General features: G+C 35.3%; 1 protein-coding gene across 25 annotated transcripts in view; it reads left to right on the forward strand.

The window, feature by feature from the left end:
- CREM (cAMP responsive element modulator) overlaps positions 1 to 19,098 on the forward strand; it is a 75,367-nt gene that overhangs the window by 34,573 nt on the left and 21,696 nt on the right. For 5 of the 25 annotated variants that reach the window (XM_072825212.1, XM_072825209.1, XM_072825208.1 and 2 more), the window contains 4 exons: positions 6,044 to 6,190; positions 9,646 to 9,743; positions 9,886 to 10,028; positions 18,535 to 18,723. In XM_072825212.1, coding sequence (XP_072681313.1) covers positions 6,044 to 6,190; positions 9,646 to 9,743; positions 9,886 to 10,028; positions 18,535 to 18,723 — 577 coding nt within the window. Of the gene's footprint in view, positions 1 to 317; positions 567 to 5,742; positions 5,897 to 6,043; positions 6,191 to 9,645; positions 9,744 to 9,885; positions 10,029 to 18,534; positions 18,724 to 19,098 lie in introns of those variants that run through there. The other 20 variants (XM_072825222.1, XM_072825215.1, XM_072825214.1 and 17 more) reach the window with 9 other exon arrangements.

The raw sequence follows: 19,098 nt of genomic DNA on the forward strand, positions 1-19,098 counted from the left end.
CCTTAAAATATTTGAAATATTGAACACTTTTTTTTCTCACAAAAGAAACAGACTCTTAAGAATCTTAATACACAGAAATCGAGGTAGTTTTCAACTTCTTGCTTAGAGTATTAGTGGACTTTAATTGTAGCCCTTAGAATTAAAATAGGTAAGATACAGATTTTATTTCTCAGGAGCAGAAGTGATAGTGAAATCTGTATATTGTGAATTCACATTTCCCCCCATCCTTTATTAACTGTCTTGAATGCAGGCCCAGTAGCTCTGTGACATTTGCAGCTGTTCTATGACATCATAAACCCCATCTTAAGAGAACCTAGCTACGGATTGGAGGTAGTCTACTAGGTGCTAATCAAGTGCTGTTACAACATTGTGAGGTTTTCCCAGTTACGAGTGTCATTATACGGATTTTTTAATTGCAAAGCCAAGTAAGGCTGTCAATTGCATCATCTTAACTTCAGATCAACTACTGTCTATAGTGGGGTTGTTGGTGGATGTGGTGGCATCAGCATAATCTATGTTTCAGGCATCCTATAGAAGAGGATTATTCAGGGGATCTGGAAGAAAAGGTAAATATGTTTACTATGAGTTCATTCTACACACTTTTAGAGTCTCATAAAATATAAAAATTATGAAATATAAAATATACCCATTTTTATTTTTCTGTTTTTCGAACAGCTGCCTACATGACTATTGGAAGGTGATGAATATGCTGATAGATCTTCCGATGGCCTTTTCCTTCCCTTCATTTAGGCTTTTTATGCAAGCGTTCCCTCCTCTGAGAAGTTTTCCAACAAGTGTATTTTGATTAGCTTCCTTCCAAACTACCCCTGCCTTGTCACTCTCTGATCGCTTACCCTGCTTCATTTTTCTTTAAAGAATTTAATAACACCAAAAATGATGTATTTGTTTTGATCTATTTTCTGTCTCCTGATTTAGGAGAGCAGAAACTTCTCTTGTTCACTGTGATAGCCCTGCTGTTTAGACTGGTCCACACAGCAGGCTCCTGATAAATATTTGTCAAGAGACTAAAAGACTGAGTTAATTCATAAAGATGACCTGTTTCTGTGATACTTTTTTTGCATTTTAAGTCTTGGAATGAATATTTGATGTTTATAAGAAGTGTTTCTCTATTTCTGCCTACAGTATGCATATTTCAGTTCAGATGAACTGAAGTTTGTATCCCTAGTGTCTTTTAGGAAAAACTATTATCTTTTTCCAGAGCTTCTTTAGAATTCTATTTGTACATTATGAATAAAGTAATTATAGTACTCTTAAAAGATTGCTCTTTCTTAGCATTTCTCAGATCTTTGTTTTCTGGTTCTAACGCATCAGTCACATAATTCTCCTTGCTTATTAACATTTCTACCTAGTTGCCCTATCATTGCTTTCAACCTAGCCTACCTAAAACTGAATCTACCACTTTACACAAAACAAAAAAGATGCTTCTTTATTGGCTCACTTTTGGTTTTGGAGCCTCCATGCATGTTCTCGAATCATTGCCAATGTTCCTTCTATGCCATCTGTGTACAATACCCTACTTTAAGGACGCTGTAGATTCTGTTATGGCCCATGGTCAGTATAATAGTATAGTAATACTAAGATGCTTAGGGAGGGAGCCACATGAATTTTTTTTTTAATTAATAACATCAAAGTTTAGCCTGTTAACTTTACCAATACAGCTAAAGACTAGTCACCAGTTTTTGGCAAAACCAGTGAGAATAGAATGTCTGAATATAGAATGTCTCTAGATCTAAGGATTTTTGTTTTTGTTTTAAGGATACATCTGAATTCTCTCCCTAGGGTATGTCATCTGTGCAGGTTCCCAGCCTGTATTTCTGTGGTTTAACAAAAGAGTTGTCTCATGAGCTTTTGTGCTGCCCAGAGTTTGGATATAGAAAAGTTTCATTGTAGTGATAGAATTCCTATAACTTATCTCCAGAATTCTAGGAGTACAGTTTTGTTTTAGTAGCTGCAACTCCCTTTCCATAGCAGGTGTTCTTGACACTAAGCCATTTTGATATGAGTGATCATTTAATAATTTAAAATCTTGAAAATTATACTTCAAAGGTAATTAAAGCAACTTAAAGCATGATTTATATTTATCAAAACCTCACAGATCTTTCTTGAGTTGTTCAATTCTTCAGAATATCTAATGTCTTTAAAGCTGGGGTATTTCCCCACAAAAAGTGAATGTGGCATCTCAATCCACAGGTCCAGTCTATAATACTTGTACTCTTGAGTATAATCCATATTATATTTCACCCAGTCTCTGACAAGCAAACTCTCTATCAAGCTTATTGGATACCGTGGTCTGGCTGTGCTGCTGTGGTGTAGTTGAAAGCACAGCCTGCTTCAGTGCTCAGTTCACACTGTGAGCCAGGGCTACATTGGGATAGAGCAGCAGTTTTCAAAATGTTTAGAGACCCCAGGAAGGACTTTGAGGAGATTTTCAGGAGGTTTGGAAGGACCATGCTGTTTTCATAATAATGCTAAGATTTATTTGTCCTTTTTCTCTGTATTGATATTTACACTGATGGTGTAAAAACAGCAGAAGGGGGGTAAAGCTGTTGGCACCTTAGCATGAATCAAATCTGTAGCGCGCATCAAACTATACCAGTAATCATTGTATTCTTCACTATCATTCACTTGCAGGTAAAAAAATAAAGTCAGTTTCATTTACAATACCCCAGTAAGGTGGTAAATGTTACCAGTTGTAGCAAACCTTGACCCTTGAGTACATTTCAATATTCTGTGTTATGAAATTGGTGTGTTTGCTGAAAACATTTCTGCTGTGTAGCAAAGACTGATGGTGTTCTTGAAGAAAAACACATACTTGTTTGAGTGGTGAAATGGACTAGCTGGGTTTTTCCCCACAGGATATCAGTTTTTTTCAAAACAATGGCCAATAGCCAAACTATGGCTATTCAAACTTGAGTGTTTGGAAAATGTTTTCTTGAAAGCAAACGAAGTGAGCTTGTCACTTAAAGGAAAATGACTGACAGTGTTTATTGTCAATGATAAAATTCAAGCTTTTAAGCAGAAGTTTTGAATTTTGGAAATCCTGTGTCTGCCATTGTGAGCTTGATAGCTTTTCAGTATTTATAGTGTTCTGATAAGATTGCTGTTGATTTTAATGAATGAGGTTTTCTGATAAAGTATCATGAAATATGTCAGCATTTGGGAGATGTGCTTAACTCAGTGAGCCAATATTTTCCAAATAACTACTGCATGATGTTACAGAATCATGCATGGGATCCATTCAAAGTGCAGGGTTGGTCAGCGGATTTTAATATAACTGGTACTTCAGATTCCACATTGTAACTAATCTTTATGAAACAACCACATGTTGAGTTTTGGTGTAGTAACAAACAATAATATCCATGTTTTTTGGGAAGAGCTATTATAATACTCTTCCTTTTCTGATGGTTTATCTGCGTGAGGTCCAAATTTTCTTCATAGATCAACTAAAATAACATATTGCAGCACATTCAGTGTACAAGTAGGTATGAGAATTTAGCTAATTTTAACTAAACCGATGTTAAAAGAGTTTTTAAAAAAGTGAAACATTGGGACGCCTGGGTGGCTCAGCGGTTGTGTCTGCCTTTGGCTCAGGAAGTGATCCTGGAGTTCTGGGATCGAGTCCCACATCGGGCTCCCTTGCAGGGAGCCTGCCTCTGCTTGTGTCTTTGCCTGTGTGTGTCTCATGAATAAATAAATAAAATCTTTTAAAAAATAGAATAAAAAATAAAATAAAGTAAAACATTGATAGTCTGGTCACTAATTTTCTGTTTTTGGAAAATTAATTATTTTTAATAAAATTTGTTTATGTTAGTATAAATAGTGGAATTTTTTTGAGGTATAAAACTTTTTCAGTTTTAATTTCTAATATGGTAAATATTGACACATATAACCAGTGGTATACTGTCTTGTAAGAGCCAACTGCCTGCATCATTTCCCAACTTTGTGTTCAGCGTCATCTGTTGGTAAATTGAAACCTGCCAATAGTTGGAGTTTTTACATTGCAGACATCAGCAAACATTTTAAATCAAGGTTCTCCTTTCCCTAAAACTGTTAAACGTTTAGGGCACCTACTAGATATAAATCAGGTAAACAAAAACTTTGTTTTTTTTTTTAAAGATTTTATTTATTTATTCATGAGAGACACAGAGAGAGATTGAGGCAGAGACATAGGCAGAGGGAGAAGCAGGCTTCCTGCAGGGAGCCTGATGTGGGACTTGATCCGAGGACTCCAGGATCACACCCTGAGCTGAAGGCAGATGCTCAACTGCTGAGCCACCCAGGCATCCCTAAACAAAAACTTTTTGAGTCATCAGTAATTTTTAAGAATGTAAAAGTATCCTGAGAGACTAAAAAAGTTTGAGAATTATTGTGTGGCAAAAGGAGTACCTTTTGGAAGTTGGTCCACAAAGAGGTGGAAGCCTTTTTATTCATATAGGTTTATCTTCTGTGCTGCTTTGTGTGTGTGTGTGTGTGTAGTTTTTTTTTTTTTTTAACTTCTGGTTGTTAAATTTATTGGTTTTACTATGGCATAATCTTTTTCTTTCCTCTAAAATCTAAGGTAGACGATAATACTTGAGGGGCAAGTGTGCTAAAATTACCCTTTGGGCTACATGTTGGGTGTCTCCGCCGTTTTCCGTCTATTATGTAGGCCTGGCTCAAGCTGTGACTTCTACACAAAGCCTGTACTTATTGCTCAGACCCATTCTGATCTTTCTGTTCTGTACTCCCATGACTTTCATGGCCTGTACAATGGAGCAATTTGTTCTATACTTTTTGGTGTGCTTTTGTTTCTTAGGTGTTAATTTTATCAATTCTACTTTCTACCCTAGTGCATCTAGTACAATGCTCATCACATATGCTGTCTTGCATGGGTGAAAGATTTTTACTTTAGATTACCAAAGAAGTTTGCTTTCTAAGGAAATTTATAAATAAATCTTACAATTATTTGTTATAAACCCAATTTTTAATAATTGTTTTAAAGTATAAGTAGATTGGAAATCATTGGTGTTTCTTAGAGTGAGGCCCTATACAGAGGCTTCCTTCAAAGTTTGTTTTAGATCTTTTGGTTCTACTACCATTCATGATAAAAATTGGTAGCTTATTTCATTCCCTAAGTTTTTGACTCTTTTGAGCAAGTCATAATGAATAGTGAAAACAGTAAAATGAGGCAAAATTTCTAAGATTACACTGGCCTATAGGATTAAGTTGTTTACTAATTAGAAAACTTCACAGGAAAAAAAAAAAAAGAAAACTTGGTAGGTTTTGAATCCAGGGGGGTGGAGGTATTGTGTTTTGCTGGTAGGGATCTCTGTTGAAAGTCCTCAGGGGTGCTGGGAGATGGCTTTACTCTCTTTGTGCAAGCTAAGTGATGACTCTGGCCCTTTCTGTAGTTGCTGGAGCTAGTGAGGAGGAACGGTGTAAGGACATGCCAGCTCTAAGGCATGTGCGTTCTCTGGATCAGACACACTAAGGGCATGAGAAGTCCTGGAATTCCTCTGGCCTGTGCCATTTTGTGATTATGGGGACATAAAAGTAACTGTGATTTTTGTTAGTAGAGATAAAGCATTAGCTTGCATCTGGAGTAATACCAGTATATCGCATTTCAAATTTTTCATTTATTAAAAAACAATTCACCATATTTAAGTTCTTTCTCCAATTTCTCTGAGAAAGTTAGGGTAGTTTATACTCTGGCCTAAATAAGGATTCACTGTTAGTGGTCACGAGGTTGTAGTGAGGTAGTTTAACTGCTTTAGAACTTTGTGCTTAGAACATTCTTAGCCACCGAAGCATGGGAACCGAAAGTGAGGAGCATGGGTTCTTTAATATCTATCACATCAGAGAATGACTGTTCCAGGACAGTAACCACCTCCTAATGGTAAGTACCCCAGTGTGCTTGGCATTTCTCAGAAGCAGAAGGAAGGGAAAAAATGGCCACTCATAATAGTGAATGGTATTTCTTTTAAAAAGCAAAAAGAACAGAAAATGATCCAGGCATAATCCTCAATGATGATCATTTTTGCAGGTTTCTGTAGCTGGATCAGGCACCGGAAGAGGCTCCCCAGCTGTAACTCTAGTACAGTTACCTTCGGGCCAAACTGTTCATGTCCAGGGAATAATTCAGACACCACAGCCATCGGTTATTCAGTCACCACAAATACAAACTGTTCAGGTTAGCTTCCTTCCTAGATGATTTGCCTTTGACTTTCTTCAGTGTTTTTTTTTCCTTTTATTAATTCATTTATCATTTTTGTATAGCTTTTATGCTCACGTCTTTTTATTAGAAATTTGGAGGAATTTCCTTTTCCTATGTGAAGTGCATTGTGCCCTGCTAGACACATAGATTTGACTTAAGAGTTGCAGTTTGTTGTTAGCTCTTGATTTATAGGATGAGTAATTGCCAGATGAGTAATTCTTCGAGTTGTTGCACTGTGCACAAATTTAGATTTATTTAGCAAAGCTCTCCAGTGGAGCTTAAAAATATTTTGAGGATTCTCTGAAGATGTTTGATTAACAGAGTAATATAAAGATTACCGTTTTCATGAATACTCACATTAGTAGGTGGGTGGAAATTTAAGTTTATTTTTGTTTAATTCAGTATCTCTAACTTGTAGGAAACATAGGATATCTTTGTCACCTTAGTATTATGCTTCTACATCACTCACCCCTCTCAGATGAAACCTTGGTTTTTGTAGACAGGTTATTGTGACTGTGATCCAGATGTATGTTTTATTATTTATTATTATCAGAGTTGATCACAAGTCCTTAACATTTCTTGAAGCTAAATTTTTTAAGGTTTTTATTTTAATTCCACTTAGTTAACATACTAAGTGTAATATTAGCTTCAGGTGTACAATATAGTGATTCAGTACTTCCATACAGCTCCTGGTGCTCATCACAACAGGTACATTCCTTAGTCCCCATCACCTGTTTCCCCCATTCCGCCACCCACCTCCCCTCTAGTAACCATCAGTTTTTCTCTATAGTTAAGAGGCTGTTTATTGGTTTGTCTCTCTCTCCCTTTTTTCCACTTTGCTTATTTGTTTTGTTTCATAAATTCCACATGAATGAAATAATGTGGTATTTGTCTTTCTCTAACTTATTTAGCTTAGCATTATCATACTCCCTAGCGCCATCCATGTTGTTGCAAATAGCAAAGTTTCATTCCTTTTTATGGTTAAATAATATTCCATTGTACATATATACCGCATCCTCTTTATCCATTTATCACTTGATGGATACTTGGGCTGCTTCCACAATTTGGCTATTGTAAGTAATGCTCCTATAAAATCCTATACAATTTGGCTATTGTAAGTAATGCATGTATCTCTTTGAATTAGTGTTTTTGTATTCTGTGGGTAAATATCTAGTAGTATGATTGCTGGATTGTAGGGTAATCATATTTTCTAGTTTTTGAGGAGCCTCCATACTGTATCCCACAGTAGCTGCATCAGTTTGCATTCCCAGCAACAGTGCACAGGATTCCTTTTTCTCCACATCCTCACCAACATTTATTGTTTCTTCTATTGTTGATTTTAGCCATTCTGATAGGTGTAAGTATGCATTTTTTAAAGCATAGTTTTCTTGATTATTGAATTTATTTGTCCTTTTTGAGGTCAGTTATCCTTTAGATGTTGAAATTATTTGAACATAGTTGATGACACAAAGATCAGTGAGGAAAACATAGGTGTGCACACTTAATCAGTCTTGTCTCTTGCATATATGAGTAAAATTTATTGCAGAATAAGGATAAAGGCTGCAACATGATATTTGAAGTAATAAATCCACATACATTAAAAACTTACTTTGCTGCACAAGTATCTTTTCAAAAGAGTAAGAATCATTCTTAGCATTGTCTCTTTTTTTCCCATAATGACCCTTGATTCCAAGAGTTTCTGACTCTTTCTGACCCTGATTATAAAACAAGAAAGTCAAAAAAAAACAAAAAAACAAAAAACAAGAAAGTCCTTCCACTCTCCTTTTTGAATCATGACTTTTATTGGGGTGCAGATATTTCTGCTCAAGTTTGAACTTGGCTGCTATTGATTAGAAACGACAAATACCCACTATTTGCTTGAACGTGGAGGGATCTGGAGGGTATTGTGCTGAGTGAAATAAGTCAATTGGAAAAGGACAAACATTATATGGTCTCATTCGTTTGGGGAATATAAAAATTGGTGAAAGGGAATAAAGGGAAAGGAGTGAAAATATCAGTGAGGGTGACAAAACATTTCCCACCTAACTCTGGACAAGGGGTAGTGGAAGGGGAAGTGGGCAGGGGGTTGGGGTGACTGGGTGATGGGCACTGAGGGGGGCACTTGGCGGGATGAGCACTGGGTGTTAAGCTATATGTTGGCAAATTGAACTCCAATAAAAAATAATAAAAAAAAGAACTTGGCTGCTATTGAAAGTATTATATTCAGTAGGCTTTTTTTGATTTTGTTAAGTAGGTGATTTAATTATCTTTGTAGAGGTTAAGTGCCAGTGGATCTTGAGTCTTAGAGTTCCCACTTTTTGAACAATGGTCAAGTCACTTTGTGTGCATGAACTTCAACTTTCACATTTCTAAAATGGATAAAATAGTATCCTACCTCACATAAGGGGTTATGAGTATATGAGACGTGTGAAAGTGATCAATGTTTGGTGGCGATATATGATTGCTGATTGCAACATTTTTTCTAAGTTCTATTCATTGGTTCGTGTACTTATGTGTAGGGCGTCCATGACCAGAATGTATGGCCATATTGTGTAAATGAATCTGTATATCAGTGTGCCTTGAGAAATATATATTCCTGCATGCATTGTTGACATTTAAATAAATTCTTTTGATTTTGCCTGAATCAAATTCTCCTGTAATTGTAAAGTTAAGTAAAGTGAGTTTTATAAACTCAGAACCCCTAGGCCCTGAATAATAAAGGCTAAACATACTGAGAGCTCTCATGTTATTGTAGAGATTCATTACTTTCGTTTTCAGACTTTCCTTAAAATCATGTGATTTTTATGTGCTTTGAGAAATGAAATCATGCTTAAAACTCTGATCTTTCTTTTTTCCTTATTTTGACCTTCAAGACTTAACCACATCAAGCCCCCCCTTCCTTCATGTCATATAATTCCTAACTTTAATCAGGCTTATTTACTTGTTTGCTTCTTTGAACCTATCTAATGTCTAGTTTGAAAATGCAGCTCAAGTAAGCAGTGGTATTGTGAAGAGGGCAAGGAGGTCAAGATGCTTTATTCTTCCTTTGTCACTAGCTCACTCCATCCCTAATGGATTTGTAAGAGTAGGTTCAGGGTGGAGATCTTTTCTTCGGTCTTATGTAGCTTTTATGTAATCCTTTCCTGTGAAGCTTCAGTCATTCCAACCACTTTGAGTTGCATCCCTGTAGTATTTATCACCCGAGCCATACCTGCTGTACACTGAAGTGTGTGTGTGTGTGTGTGTGTGTGTGTGTGTGTGCTCCCTCTCCTAAGGCAGATGTGCAGTGTACTAGTGCAGGTTCACTGTGTTGTGGTGCTAGACACTTTCCCAGCCCCGGCTTAGTGCTGCCCAGAGGCCCATAAGCACCGTTTTTTGAATGAAGGAGATCATCTATTTTATGATGCATTTCAGAAACTCTTGTATTATAGGTAGCAACAATTGCAGAGACAGATGAGTCTGCAGAATCAGAAGGTGTAATTGATTCTCATAAACGTAGAGAAATCCTTTCACGAAGACCCTCTTATAGGTAAGTTATTTAAACTTCCTAATATAATGACACTCCAAAAAGGGAGAATAATTATGTATCAAACCGATTTATCCATTATACTTTCCTGTTTTAAATCTCATTCAAATATCTTGATTATTTCTGTTGTTAAATTATGTTTTAGAAAAATACTGAATGAACTTTCCTCTGATGTGCCTGGTGTTCCCAAGATTGAAGAAGAAAAATCAGAGGAAGAAGGAACGCCACCTAACATCGCTACCATGGCAGTACCGACTAGCATATATCAGACTAGCACGGGGCAATACAGTATGTATGCTGCAATTCGCTATGATACAGTGCTAGCTTTAAGTCTTCTCTAGTTACATTGAAGCAACTTGGGTTTGACATTAAATTGTTCCATTTTAAAATGCATCATAATGTCTACACTGTGTATATTGTAGAATGAAACGTACATGTTAAAGAAGTGAGAGATTTGTACTGACAGCTGCCATATATTTTGAAAAGTAAAAACATTTTTACTGAATATAGAAGAAAAATTTTGGGCAAAAATAAAGGGAGGGTTTGCCTATTTATATGTTTATATTCATGTCGGGTAAAAATTTAAAACTTACTGTTTTTTGTTGTCTTTATAAGATGCATGCGAACCTAAGATATAAATGTCTGTAATTCATTCTTGTTGGCTTTTGTTACCAACAATTACATATTATGCTTACTAATCTAAAAGAGGTACATGATGTTCCCTAAATTATGTTTTAAATGTAATTATGTTTTCATTACTCTGTTAATTTGTGCTGCAGCTTTTTCTAGAAGAGAATGGAAAATGATTTATTTTTTAAAACTACAGCAATTGAACAGATCATTTTATTTGAAATTTTAAACATCAAAAGCTGTAAATAAACAGATACGTTCACATTTAGTCTTGTGCATTTTAATGGGCTGTTAATCTTGTGCTTTTTGCTCTAATTAAAGCACTGACTTTTTTTTCCCCAAATCAAGTACATTTGAAATACATAATATGCTTTAGTAAAAAACAAGAGCTAGGAAGAAAAGCAAAAAGGGGGAAGAAAAGCCAGGAAAAGGACATAAAAAAAGATTTTTTTTAAAAAAAGCTATTTAGGTAATGGAATATGTGTGGTATTAAATACTGTGTTGGTTTAAATATGATGGTAGGATTTTAGATATGTTTTGTTTTCCCTTTATTTTTTTAAAGATTTTATTTATTTATTCATGAAAGACAGAGAGAGGCAGAGACACAGGCAGAGGGAGAAGCAGGCTCCATGCAGGGAGCCTGATGTGGGACTTGATCCTGGGACTCCAGGATCATGCCCTGCACCGAAGGGAGGCACTAAACTGCTGAGCCACCCAGGGATTCCCTTGTTTTCCCTTTAAAAAACAGCAATACCTAGAAAAATCTTGAGTCTTTAAAATGTAGCTGTTAAAGCAAATGAGCTACCCTTTAATATATGGGAAGGTCTTATATAGTCATTAGTTTTTTAGAGTTTTTTATTTTGGTGGTGGTAGATTTGCAGTATTAAACTAATTATCATTTGGCAATTCTGGTTCTTCAGGTAGCTCCTACCATGATACCTAGAAGAATTGGGGTATAATTTGTCCACAGCCTCTATGGGGTGCTGAGTGGACATGTCCAATGTCAGTGTTAGGAAAAGGAAGCAACCCACTGTCTCTGTAAAGAGTTAGACCTTGAGGTTTTCACTGTAATTTTTTTTTTAATTTTTATTTATTTATGATAGTCACACAGAGAGAGAGAGAGAGAGAGAGAGAGAGGCAGAGACACAGGCAGAGGGAGAAGCAGGCTCCATGCACCGGGAGCCCGACGTGGGATTCGATCCTGGGTCTCCAGGATCGCGCCCTGGGCCAAAGGCAGGCGCCAAACCGCTGCGCCACCCAGGGTTCCCTCACTGTAATTTTTTAAATTACCTCCCTGATTTATATACCTTTTTGTCCAGCCCAGTGGGAATATATGGTAGGAATTTTAGAACTGTAAATCAGAGTTTGCCAGCTGGAGTGCCCCTGCAGTACAGCACACAGGTACAGGGGTGTGAGCACCTCATGCCCTCACTCCCTGGGGTGGCTGGACAGGGCTTGAGGCTGCTGTGGAAACTCCTGGTTGTTCAGGTCTGGTCTTGAGCAGTGGCTGTACACATACTATCATTATCTATTTGTGACGTGATAGGGAAAAGGTTGGAAATTACTGATGAAATAATGCTGAGACATCTTAAAGTTTGGGGGGGTGATCTAAGATGCTGTCATCTTAAACATTTCTTTGGCATATCCCAATGCAGCTGAGGAATTTATAGAAGTGGTCATCTCTTTACAAGTGATATGGAAGGGGCTGTAGATTGTTAGTTGAAATTTGAAATTGTGAAAACATTGGATTGAGAGAATATTGAAGCTAGAGATGATGTGGGGAAGGCACCAGGCCCTGCCATTCACTAACTGGATCAGAGAGAGAAGCTTCATTTTCCCATCTCAGGGTCTTTGAAATGGGAACAATACTAAAATTGCCAAACTCTGGGGTTAGTGTGAGGATAAAAGTAAATAACAAGGAAAAATAGTAGAAAACAGACATGCTACTTTTGACACAAAACAGAAATGTAAGGCAGTGTCTCATGCGTGAACTTTCCCTCCAGGTAGCAACAAAGCCTTTATTTCATGTGCTCTGAGTGTATACACTTGCAGCGGGGGCCTGGCGGGAGACGTCACTGTGGGCGCAGGTGGTGAGAGCAGAGTCATGAGTTACAGTGGAGAACAGCAAATCGAAAGTTTAGAAGTTAAGTGTTTATCTGTTTGCCACATTAGAGGGACTGTCTCTTGTTGAGGTTTCTTAATTTAGACCCATACAGTATGATCCTGGCAGTTATTAAAAGTTGTGATTATTCTGTATGTGCTGTCTGCAGATAGAAATTGCCATTTGTATTGCTTCATGAAAAGTGATACTGCCTTTGCTAAAAATGCATCTCTTAGGCATTTAGTGATGTTTATGTTGATAACTCTTCGGAAAGGTGAATACTAACATTTAATGTGTTTAAAAGACATTTACTTTCATTGGAGGGTAAATGTATATTTACACATAGACAAGATCCATTTTCATTAATAGTATTTCTTAGTAGGAATAACTTTTTTTTTTTTTTTATAAATTTTTTTTTTTTTTTATAAATTTTTTTTTTAATTTTTATTTATTTATGATAGTCACAGAGAGAGAGAGAGAGGCAGAGACACAGGCAGAGGGAGAAGCAGGCTCCATGCACCGGGAGCCTGACATGGGATTCGATCCCGGGTCTCCAGGATCGCGCCCTGGGCCAAAGGCAGGCGCTAAACCACTGCGCCACCCAGGGATCCCTTAGTAGGAATAACTTAATAGATACTAATGCTTTAACATTGTTCCTGGATATCTAGAAAATGAAATAATTGCTGGTGTCCTTTGGTTTTTAAGCCAGAGAAGTTTATTTTACTAGAATTTTTGGAGATTATTCTGGGTTATTTGTATGTACCAAATATACCAAAGAAGTTTATTTTACTAGAATTTCTGGAGATTATTCTGGTACAGTTGCATGTACTTCTCATAACCTTTTACTGTAAAATGTGTTTTTGTAGGTTTTTCTTGCTTCAACTTTTATTTATGGATGACTTTCCCCTAAAACTTCACTTTGTTTTTTTTCCAAAGATGATTATTTTAGATTATTTTTAATTTAATATAATGAGTTAGTTGGAGTTAAAAACAAAAAGAACTATGCGACTTTGTCAAAGTTGAAAAAATAAAATAAAAATGAGTGTATTCAAGCTTTCTCATATATAATCAGATAAATTTTTAATAGTTGAAAGTTAGATATTTGACAGAAGTTGACCTTATTTTTACAATTTATTTTTTTAATCCCAGAAACTAAGAAGTGAAAGTTAGAATAGGCTACTCCCTGGGAGTAGTAAAAGTAACTCTAAATAGAGATTCATTATTGCAACACCAAGTAAGTCAGCTACACTTGCAAAATCTTTACTGGAAGTACAGATCTTAGTGATAGGTTTGTTGTAGGCCAATTAAGTCATTCTGGCCAAAGAAAATCTGTTTTGTTTCAAGAGAATATTTCTGAAAGATAGCAGTTCAGATAATCTCAGATTTAGCAAAGAATGTTACTTGTTGCATAAGAGATTTTAAATCTGCATTAAATGGAAATAAATTTCATAAATATATAGTAAAAGTGACTGAAGAAATTTATATGTTTGCAGTTTCTTAATTCATGAAGTTTTCTCCAAAGACAGTCTTTTTTTTTTATTTTAGTCCCCCACTCTACTATACTTGACCTCTTTCCTTACCAGTTAAGGACTATCATCACCCAAGATTTTTTTTCTAAATGTCCCTTGTCTCTTTGCTTGTTCCTACTTTATTTTACTAGGAAACTTGTTAGAATGAGTCTCTGTTAACTCATCTTTACTGGAATTCTTATACACTAAAGGTAAGTGGATCAATCCAAAATCCACCATTATAAAAAGAGATCTATGTGAACTTTGTGGGCTAAAGAATTCAGAATTCTCAGGAGACTCATATGAATAAACACTGATTCCATTTCTTCATAAAAGGAATTTGCGTGATAGATGTATGCATTCTAAAGTAAATGCGGTCGCACTTATAATTCTTAGTAGTGATTTTGCTTACATTCTCCCAAAATAATTTTCAAAGCAAACACAGAAGGTATTTCCTTAATGTAAATCTGGCTTTTTAATCTTGGTGTTGCTATTCCTGTTACAACAAGAGGCTATTTTAGTCTCTTTTGGTTTTTAAGGCACAGGTACTCACAGGTTCTATTCCACACTCACTTTTTAAATTTATAAATCTGAGAGCTCACTAGCATAAGGTCTGCCGTTCTTTATAAAGTTAATTCAGTGAAGTTTTATTTATGAGGTTTTTTTTTTGCAATTTGGAATAAAGATGGTTTTAATTATAATTAAACATTTCCATGTTTATATGTTTGAATTAGCTCATATATACAGGTTTAGGATTACAAAGATGTTAGTATCAGAGGAAAAGAATCCAGGTGGAATCTTAATTTAAATAAATTCTACTCCTTCCTCATTTGGTCACAAACTCTTTTTTGTTTTTCTTTTTTAGTTTTCCACCCTTAATTATCTTTCTTTTCTTCCTTCTTTGGTGATCATACAAGACTTTAAAATGTTGCCTTTTTAATTAAAAATTTTTTTTACCAAAATTCTTGAATTTTTATCCCACACATAATATTTTCCTTACTGCTTTGATATTAATAGTTTTAGGAGAAAAGTGTTCAATAGCAATGAGTAGAAGTAACAAATTTCTTAAATATGGTTTTGTAAATTAGGAATTGTTAAAGAATTTATTGCCTACACTAGTTGATATGATATCATACTGGTTACTGTGATGTATGGTAAATTGGGGATGGAGAAACCATACTTTGGTTAATACTGATTAGAAACTAAATACCATGACTATATAAGGTTGTATATAGACACAATTGTGTAACCCCTAAAACCAACTTAGTAGAAAATTACTTAGTAAGTTAAGGAATTACAGTCGATCTAGACAAATTCTTAATGTAAGGTTAGTGTGTCCAACATTCACCCTGTGGGTATAGGGTAACCTACATAATTATGGGGTAGAGCTTACCTGAGACTAGAGAAAAATAAGTTAGCTAATGCCCAGAACAACTGGGACAACAGAGCCTAACCTCTACCCACCATTACTATGAGCAGTAACATACTAGCAAGCTTGAATCAATTAATAATGAACATTGAAGTAGAATTTAATTGATTATGTAATCTAGCTGTTCAATTTTCCATTTATTTTATCAAACTAATGTTACTAAGGATTACTTAAAAAAGGAAAATCAGAATGCATTAATCTAAAATAAAAACTTCTGCCTGAGTCCCAATCTGTTTTCCTAGACCAGTATGGACTCATTGTGATCAGCAGTGTGGCCATAGGTGTAAACTTTTATGCTTCAGTTGCATGTGTCAGTCTAAGAAATCATTAATAAAGCCTAAAGTAAAATTAGTAGGAAGTACAAAAGTATTTTATCTTCATTGGTTACTAGTGGCCTTCCTATGGGTCAATCATTTTATTTAAAAATTATTAGCCAGACATGATGTCTGGGATTTGTTTTGAAATATTCCAGACAAAAAAAAAAAAAAAAGGTTGGGATGAGTGGGCAGGGAAAAATAGATGACACAAAATTCTTTCTACTTTTATGTTTGCTAACAAATTTTCCTAAGTTTCAAAAACATAATTAGGTAAAACAAAAAATGTGACTAAACTCATTAAGTTAAATTCATCTTAATTTTTCCTACTATTTATCTTGATGTGTTTATTGAATACACAAATTTTTCTATCCTTGAATATTTTGTAACCTGAAAAGTTTCCTCTTTAAATCTTGAATAGACACACACACACACACACACACACAAAAGACCTGATTCTTGTATCCCGAAGCATTGGTAAATCTTGTTTATTGTCAAATGAGAGGTACCATTTTGAATGGGAAGGTCTTCTGTCATTTGATAATGCCAAAATCAAAAGTGCCTTTGGTATAAAAAATAAAAGCTAAGCTAAAGTACAAGACTTATCAGCAGAAATGTTTCCTCTAGGCCTATCGTGTATGTGTGTGTGTGTGTGTGTGTGTGTGTGTGTGTGTGTGTTTACCTCTGTTTTCCATGTCTAATTATATAATGACCAGAAAATAAAATGATGAGAGGAACAGATTCTTTATATATCAACTTCACAATGTGAAAACAAAGAAGTTTGGTTGGAACTATGAGGAAACATTGAAAAAAATAAAGGGTGAAAAAAAGAAAATATGAAAAGAAAACAAGTAAGGGCCTTTGTTATCCACCTATTTCATATTCTTATCCTCGGCGACAATGACTCTCAACTTAAATTTTTTTTTACTAGTCCCAAAGCTTGTTAATTGTATTGGCATTGAAAATTAAGTTCTCTAATTAGAATTTGAAGCCATACTTTAACTCTTCTAGATTCACAAGTGGATTAAGTTGCTTATGATATAGTCTGCCTTGAAGAAATTCAGCATTTATTGAGTGCCTGCTGTTTGCTAGGCTTTGTGCTTCTTCCACATTGTGGTTACACAGCCTGTGTGTGTTCTTTCTAAAGCACTATTTCTGTAACACCAAACTAATTATCAACTAAACATACATTCAGATATATGATAACATGAAATACAATCATGTCCAATCATGAAGACCTGAGGAAGCAATAGCTCTTCTTTTTCATGCTTCTCTTTTAAGAAAATAGACATAGTTAGGTTTCTTCCAAACCCTTTTGTTATAAAGGTTGAATCCTGAGACCCTTGAAATCTTGTTTTTAAAACATGTACAGAATATGATGCTGTACATGAGCTAAATGAAGAAGGTGATATTACATAAATTTCTCAACCTCAGCACCATTAACATTCTGTAACTGATTCTCAGGTTTCTGTCAATCTTATCCTAATAGTGGCCTGTCAAAGAACAAAGACACAGAGAATGCATCTTGCAGAAATCTTTTTCAAAATGTTAACCCATCTTTCTGTGTTAGGCCCTAGGATCTCAGGTCAAGGAACTAAAGATTTGTTGTTGCTCTTTCTTATAGTTGAGACAGGTTTAAACAATCAGGTGTTCACCTACATGGGTCTTTGCTTGGATACTGTTGAAAAGATACTGTTTACTTACCAGCTAGGTAAACAACAGAACTCATCTGCTAATGCCAAAAATTTTAAAGCTCTTAATCCAGTTCCAAGTAGGAAATATTCAACATACACTTTGACACACTACTGTAACATTCCTGTAAGACATTCATGTTAACTTACAGGTGTTGTGTTATTCTTTTAAAAGCATACCCTTTGGTTTCACTTCATCTGTGGTACTTAAACTAAAACATAGAATGGTAATGTTTATGTTTATGTTATGTTTAAGATAACAGAACTCTTCAAATATTTTAAGCAGTGCTTATTTGTCTATTAGAGTGAAATTTAAAAACAAAACATTTGATCAGTTGTTCTTTGGAAACTTTTGGTTAATATGTTAACTTTTAAACATGACTGGCAAGTGTTCAGAGGAAGTCCACCTCATATTGTTGCCATTAGCTGCAGTTATTCAAGACACTTGGTACAGGTAAATATTGTAGCACAAATTCTTTCAATAGTTGTATTTTAAGATACTTTCCAACTTAACATTTTATATTTCAGGATTCTCCTGATATAGTCAAAATGGTAAATGTTACGGTTTGGCAAACTTAGCATTTACAATCAAAATATATAGTAATATATATTCCATTAACAGCTATTTTGTTTAAAAAAAGCTACTTTGTTTTGATGAGAAATTAGAGTAGTTAGTTGAATGAAGATATAAATTAATGGTAATTCTGATGCTTGATGGGATTTTACTGACTACTTTTTAAATATTAGAAGAATGCTATTTATCTATAACTAAGGACATCTGAGAGAATGGAGAAAATCAAGAAGCTGGCTTTTCTCCCTGTCTGCATCTCCACTTTTCCTCTTAAATAATTTAGTGGGATGGATACCAGGGAGGAGGCAAAATCTATGGGTTCTATGTATTTCAAATAATTCTGAATAAAAGTTATTTTCAAGTGTTCATGAGCTTTTTCAGTGTTGTCCCATGAAGAAGGATCTCCTTATCAATTCAGCATAGAGAAATAAGGGTAAACTGATCATGAGCAGCATTGGTAATTAATAGACCCACAGTATATTCTTCCAGTATGGGATTATTAAAAATGAATCTTGAAATTCTCTAATATTTCTTTTCTTTTTCTGTTAAGTTGCTATAGCCCAAGGTGGAACAATCCAGATTTCTAACCCAGGATCTGATGGTGTTCAGGGACTACAGGCATTAACAATGACAAATTCAGGAGCTCCTCCACCAGGTGCTACAATTGTACAGTATGCAGCACAATCAGCTGATGGCACACAGCAGTTCTTTGTCCCAGGCAGCCAGGTTGTTGTTCAAGGTATATTTTATTAATCTAATACATTTAGAATACCTGTGCATCACTATATCACACCAGTTAGCGGTGATTTTGTAGTTTTCTGAAATATATAGGAGGCAGATTTGGGAGGGGGCACTTAAAAGCTTGAAGAAGGAATATTTTAGTACATTTGATAACACATTGAATTTTATGGTTTTCGCTTTTCTAGCAAGTTTTATTGGCTCTAAAGAAAAGTTCAATTCAGAGTAGCACGATGGGAAAAAAAGACCTGGATACATGAATGAATTTGTACTAATTCATATTTTTATTACCCGGTCTATGAAGATTTAAATATCCAGTGCATGGTGCACTGAATTGGGGGTTTTCCCCAGATATGACACTCAAGTCTCATTTCTA

This window comes from Canis lupus, chromosome 5, assembly GCF_048164855.1.
Source record: "Canis lupus baileyi chromosome 5, mCanLup2.hap1, whole genome shotgun sequence".
NCBI lineage: Eukaryota > Metazoa > Chordata > Mammalia > Carnivora > Canidae > Canis > Canis lupus.